The 6,022-nt window shown below is 48.3% G+C and overlaps 1 protein-coding gene across 1 annotated transcript; it reads left to right on the top strand.

Annotated features, from left to right (window-relative positions):
* Nucleotides 1-485: 485 nt before the first annotated feature.
* Nucleotides 486-3,581, top strand: LOC129080776 (calcitonin gene-related peptide 2-like). Its single transcript, XM_054586278.1, has 5 exons — nt 486-571; nt 1,631-1,725; nt 2,126-2,257; nt 2,813-2,997; nt 3,479-3,581. Exons 2-4 carry the CDS (start codon nt 1,640-1,642, stop codon nt 2,970-2,972), a joined length of 378 nt encoding a protein of 125 aa, XP_054442253.1. The 5' UTR covers nt 486-571; nt 1,631-1,639; the 3' UTR covers nt 2,973-2,997; nt 3,479-3,581.
* The last annotated feature ends 2,441 nt before the right edge of the window (nt 3,582-6,022 follow it).

The raw sequence follows: 6,022 nt of genomic DNA, 5'->3' as shown, positions 1-6,022 counted from the left end.
TTTCTGATGCCTGAATTAAACATGCTGCTGGGACCCAGAAAACCCTGTTAGGTATTAACCCTCTCACTCTCACTTGGATGGGGGTCGAAGGTCAGACTTGGGGTCGCCAGGAGTCCCTGCGGTCCCGACCCCAGCCCTAGAAGACCGCACAGCTGGGGAAAGGAGTGGGATGCATGTTCAAAACCGGATTAAACTGAACAGGTGAAATTTGCAATGACGTCAAACTGTCTTCAATATCCTGCTCACTTCGTGGGTGTTTTTCTTGGTCCCCACCACTCCCCCCGTCCCCTTTCCATCAATGACCTCAATGCAAATACAAGTGGGATGATCCTGATGGATGCTACAGGTTCTGGACGCAAGTGGGTGACACAAATACGTCGGAGGCACAGGATCCTTCTCATTGGTTGCCCGGAGCTCCTGGACCACCCCAGACCCAGAGCAGCGGGAATAAGAGGAGCCGCCGGTGCCGGGAGGCATCAGAGCGACTTTCCACTTGGAGTGTCCCTGCCACTTCCACAGTGCAGTCGCCTGACACGAACGCCACCGCCGCCGCCGCTGCTACCTGCTGCAGGTGAGCCCCGAGACTCCTGCTTAGCTGAGCGATTCTCTTTCTCTCTCCTTCTCCCTCTCCTCTCTCTGCATTACTCTCTCTCTTGGTCGATCTCCCTGCCGGTCTCAAAGTCTCTCTCCACTTCTGTCTGTTAGTCCGCTTTCATCCCAAACTCCTACCCGGGCTAACACTGGACAGTCTCAGTCCGGGGACTTTCTGCTCCACTCTTCCCGCGCAAGAGCCGGGCTACAGTCTCGCTGTCTTTAGCTGCACGCGTGCTTAGAACGATCTCTGACGCTGGAGTTCCCCAGGTACCGCGCGCAAAGCAGGATGTAGGAGTAACTTTCTGCAGATTGCGCGCTCGCAGATCTGTCTCGTGCCTAGCGGTCCCTGGGAACTCGGTTCGGAACCTGGGTCAGCGCGAGTAGGGGTGCAAATAGGCTCAAAGACCGAGGGCAGGCAGCCATTAAATGCAAGTCCCAGTGCGGGTTGTGGGCGCATTTTTCCCAGTTTAAGTCCTCAGTTTACCAGTCTGCTAGGCTTGGTTCTTAGAGGGGACACTGCCAAAATGCGGGGAGGCTAAGCAGTAGCATGGGGTCTTGGGTTTCTCAGGGATTCCAACTGGCGATATTCTTTCTCTACCTACCCCCACATACACCCTTAGGTGTGAGCAAAAGCGCCACACAGGGAATACAGCTCTGGGTTGTGTTACAAGAGCAGCTGTGGTGACAGGGCGTCAGAGACTGTCCTCAACGGAGACTTGGCCAACAGGTGCATGTGAGAGTCGGTGGGGCGGGGCTGCAGGGAGGGAGCTGTGGACTGAGACCTCTTCACCTAGTTGTCCTGACAGAATTGTTCCTCCAGCTTCCCTAAACCATGCACACTGCAGGCTCACTGGACCTTCCAGCAGTCCACTTCGCTGATATGGAAAAAACGGCGAAGGGAAAAGAAGTGACCATCCTGAAGCCATGGACCAGGGCCACCGACCTGGGAGTTAGTTTCAGAAACAGGACCAATACAGGTCTGTGGGCTCATAAAACGTTGAACTGGGGCAGCTGTTGACATTGTTTTCCCTTGCAGAGAGGCAAAATGGGCTTTTTGAAGTTCTCCCTCCTCCTGGCTCTTGGCATCTTCGTCCTGTACCAGGCGGGCAAGCTCCAGGCAGCGCCCTCCAAGTAAGATGCCCTAAAAGTAGCCCACTCCCCTCCCACCGCCCCTGGGGTCAAACGCTTCTGTGGTCTGAATTACGGTGTGCATGTTTAACATTGACTGGGGGTGGGGGTGGGAGGAAGGGCAAAAGGAGTGTATGTTGTTTTTTTTCCGGATATAAATAGGTGTGGCACAAATTGCCAAACAGTAATGATATGGTATTCTTTACTGTAAATTTCACAAAACTCATTTAGTCTCATAGAGTGTTTTTTGTTGTTTTTTTTTTTTTTACCAAATTTTTCTATCTTTCTCCAGCTCATTTTTCTAATTCAGCCATGATCTCAGACATGAGTTGCCTGGGTGCTTGTCCTGGGGAGGAGACAGGAAGGACTCAGAGCTTGTATTGGATTTGCTACCTCTCTGCAGGTCCTCTGTGGAGAACAGCGCCCCACCTGCTTCACTCAATGAGGAGGAAGGGGACCTCCTTCTGGCTATTCTGGTGAGGGAGTTCATGAAGAAGATGGCCAGCGAGAAGGAGCGCCTGGCAGAAGGCTCCAGGTAAGGCTTCACACCTGCCCGGCACAGGGTATGCTGGATGGTCCTTGTGGCCCACCTGAATCAGCAAGAACAGAAGGTAGGTACCTCCAGAAATCAATGATGTAAACTCTCTTCCTCTTTCAGGTGAGTCTGGGGAACTTTTGTATTCCTAAGAAGGGATATTTGGTGTCCTTGAGTGAGATGTGGCTTCTAGACAATCCTTGTGAAGGGGCTGGATGTGGAACCATAATTCTCTCTCGTCTCATAAGCCATAGTTGATTTTTAATTTATACAAGAATAATGGGCTATTACAGCTCTGCGTCCCGTTGCCAGTCACCCAGAGCCCCCTTTGGGATTTTTGACACCCATGGTAATATCTACGGGGAGTTACCATGACATTTTCCCTAATGGCTTATGATTGTCTGCTGTGATGATTGTGTTCAGTAGGAGAAACACTGAAGGTTCATTGGCACCTTTCAGAACAGTAATTTTACAATGACTGTCCCACAGGGCAGACTCTGCCCCCAACAACCTCTTACTGACAGATCTTCTGTTTTTCTCCATCATGTAAAACAGCGTTACTGCCCAGAAGAGAGCCTGCAACACTGGCACCTGCCTGACCCAGAAGCTGGCAGGCTTGCTGAGCAGATCTGGAAGTGTGGCACACACCAAAATTCTGCCCCCTGACATGGTTGCCAACAACTCCGGCCGGAAAGGCAGGGACCTTGATGCTTAAGCATCTGAAAGACCCCAGGAAGAAGGTGACTGCCTTTGTACTGTTGGGTGGGAGGATGGATGAGTGGGTGTCGCAGGGGTACAGTCCACTCTCTAACCGTCCCTAGCCCATTTCAGTGAAAAATCTATGTGGGAAAGTGTCTAGGGAAGGACACAGAGTCCCAGTAGATCTTGTTTATTTAACACACTCTTCCCGGAAGTTATAATTGTGATTATTCTAGTATTTGAGTTCGAAAGGTAATGACCCTACGCTTTTGGACTGTACACTACAGCGTTGTGTACATATGAATTCAGAGCATACACTCGGGGTCAAGAACTGTGTTAGTCCTCTACTACAGATACGACAATGGACCAGACACTGTCTCTGAGCCTCAGTTTCTCCATCTGTAAATTGAGGGCAACAATTGCAGCCACCTGCTAGTATTAATAGAAAGGGAAAAAGATAGTAGATGTCAATAGCCTCACAATTAATAAATAACTAAATTCTAGTTGCTCTTTTTCTCCTAGGTCACCCTGAAGCTGAACTCTACTTCTTCAAATTCATCATAAAATCAGCTCAGAGGAATGCATGGAAGACACACCCTTCTGCATGTTACTTGACCTTAAAAACACCCCATCTTACCTAAAATAAAATAAATCCAAATGCATATTATCTGGTGTGCATCTTTTCATATTTTATTCTATATTCAATAAATATGACAGCATTGGTTTACCTGGTAGCAACTCTGGGTTGGGCCAACCTGTTGATGTTGGTAATTCTCCCAGACCTTCAGGGGCCATGAAATCGCCACCTCCGGGGTATCTGGGAACACGTAGTAATGCTGTGCCTCAAAGAAACCTTTCTTTAAAGAAACCTGGTCTTTTGAGAACTTCACCAAGGGGAAAAAAGTGTAATTTGATACACTTAGAAGAAGTCCCTCCTGCTGTTTATGCTGTTTTTCCCAGGGAGTCTCGGGGTCCTCTGAACACTCTGTTGACCAGGCTGACTCAGTGAGGCAAAGGCAACACGCTTGGGATGGGTCTTCAGTATCCTATACCCTCAGTTTTTAGTAAAATATCCCCTGTTGGGCCCTGACCAGTGTGGCTCAGTTGGTTGGGCATCATCCTGCAAAGTGAAAGGTCACTGGTTCACTTCCTGGGCAGGGCACAGGCCAGGGTTGCGGGTTCGGTCCCTGACTGAGGCAATTGTTCGTGGTTGCCGTCTCACATGGATGTTTCTCTCCCTTTCTTTCTCCCTCCCTTCCCCAATTAAAAAATAAATAAATAAATAAATAAATAAATAAATAAATAAAATGAAAATATCCCTTGTTGGAATTAGAACCCTGTACACTTCAAAAAGACAAGTCACATTTGTTTTCAGAGAGTATCCTGGTCCCCAGATATAAAGGACACCAGTCCCTACTTATTAATTCAGGTTACCCATCCCTGCTTTTCTTCCCCATGAACAAACTGCCCCCCCACCCCCAGCTTGGCTTTTGAGATGGGATTGGCAGACTGGCAGACTTGGAAAGGTCACCAGAGGCCATCCAACCCAACTTTTTTATTCTCTGACATGCAGAGAAGTCCATTGCCTAAGTTCCTGCGGTAAGTCTGAGACATTCCCACATTTAACAAATGCTAATTAAGTACCTGCTAGATTTTTGACACAGTTTGAACCACCGGGAATAGGGCAATGGACAGAAGAGACAAAACCTTTATATTCATGGAGCACTATTCTAAATGGGGAGACTGAGGCAATGAATGCTGTGAAATCAGACACTCTGTATTGGAAGGAACCTGGGAGGTCATAGGCTATGAGGCCCTATTCAAGGTAGAAATTTCCCAGCATCAGCATCCCTGGCATCTGCTGGGACTGCTGGTGACAAGCTGCTGGCTATAACTCCCAGGGTGACTGAGCAGCCAGTTTCACTCAGGGACAGTCAATTAATTGGGATTATTTAGTTAGAGAAATCAGCCCCTTCCATACATTGACTCTAGTTATTTCCTCAGGAGCACATAGAATTATGACCCTTCCTCCCATTTGGTCTGTAGTTCACACTGTAGCCCAACCTTTGCCTAAAAGGAAGGTCAGACCATGTCTCCCTTATGCATGAAGTTGCTTCCTTGTCTCACAAAGTAAATATCTGGAGCATTGCGAAGGTCCAAGCTGATCTGCCCTTCCTCTCTTTTCCCCACCTGCCTGGCATCATCACCCACTTCTCCCACACACTGGACTTTTTCGTATTCCTCACCCCTCGTCCCCCAGCACCAGCCCCCTCAGGTGTCTGCAGCTGTTGGCTCTGTGCTCTGTGCTCTGTGCAGAACGCTCCCGCCCTTGGCCCTGTCTCTTCCGGATCTGTACTCAAATGTCACACACGCTGGCCCTCCTTTCTGAAATTGTACTCCCTCTGCCAACACACCCTAATCCTTTTCTTCTTGCTTTATTGTTTTCTCTTTACTACTTATTACCTTCAATCATAATACATATTTTTAATTATTTACTTTATCATTTGTACCCTATCCTATGAACTGTGTAAGCTCTACATGGACAGGGATATGGCTATGTTGTTAACTGCAGAATCCCCTACACACAGACCGGTATGCCTAGCATGCGGTAGCACTCAAGAAATCTTTATGAAATGAATGGAGTTCAGTCCTTTTCCCTTTTATGTTTATGGTCAGCTTTCAGGTTCCTTCTTGGTCTGATTTGCTTCAGGGTGAACTGTCCGAGGGCTTCCATCCTCAGTAATTATATCACCTGGATAGTGATCCCTCAAATGCCTGAAAACTTCTGCCATGGCTGCCAGTTATTAGTGACTCTATTTCCGGCCTCAAGGCCTCCACGAGCCCTATGTCTTCTCTTTGACCACTCTTCTCATGCTCCATTTCTCCTCCCCTGGATCAGTATGACAAGCTCTTCTTCTTCCCATGCAGCAAATGCAGCAGACTGGTAGTGTGCTCTCTAGAAATGATACCTATGACTAGGTGGGTAAGTTTCAATCCGGAAGGGAGAAAGCAGAAAGACCAGTTTAGTCTGGAGTCCAAGGAAGCTCTCCAGTTATAATAGAGCTC

Source organism: Pteronotus mesoamericanus, unplaced genomic scaffold (genome assembly GCF_021234165.1).
Source record: "Pteronotus mesoamericanus isolate MK-2021 breed Mesoamerican mustached bat unplaced genomic scaffold, CSHL_Meso_final contig_90, whole genome shotgun sequence".
Lineage (NCBI taxonomy): Eukaryota > Metazoa > Chordata > Mammalia > Chiroptera > Mormoopidae > Pteronotus > Pteronotus mesoamericanus.
The sequence above is the reverse complement of the archived record's forward strand: the minus strand, read 5'-3'. Positions and strand labels throughout refer to the sequence as shown.

Bases quoted from the DNA above. Each gene is read 5' to 3' on its own strand.
- LOC129080776 (XM_054586278.1), top strand. From the start codon at position 1,640: ATGGGCTTTTTGAAGTTCTCCCTCCTCCTGGCTCTTGGCATCTTCGTC. The intron at 1,726-2,125 runs GTAAGATGCCCT...ACCTCTCTGCAG, and splicing joins CTCCAGGCAGCGCCCTCCAA to GTCCTCTGTGGAGAACAGCG. The intron at 2,258-2,812 runs GTAAGGCTTCAC...CATGTAAAACAG, and splicing joins CGCCTGGCAGAAGGCTCCAG to CGTTACTGCCCAGAAGAGAG.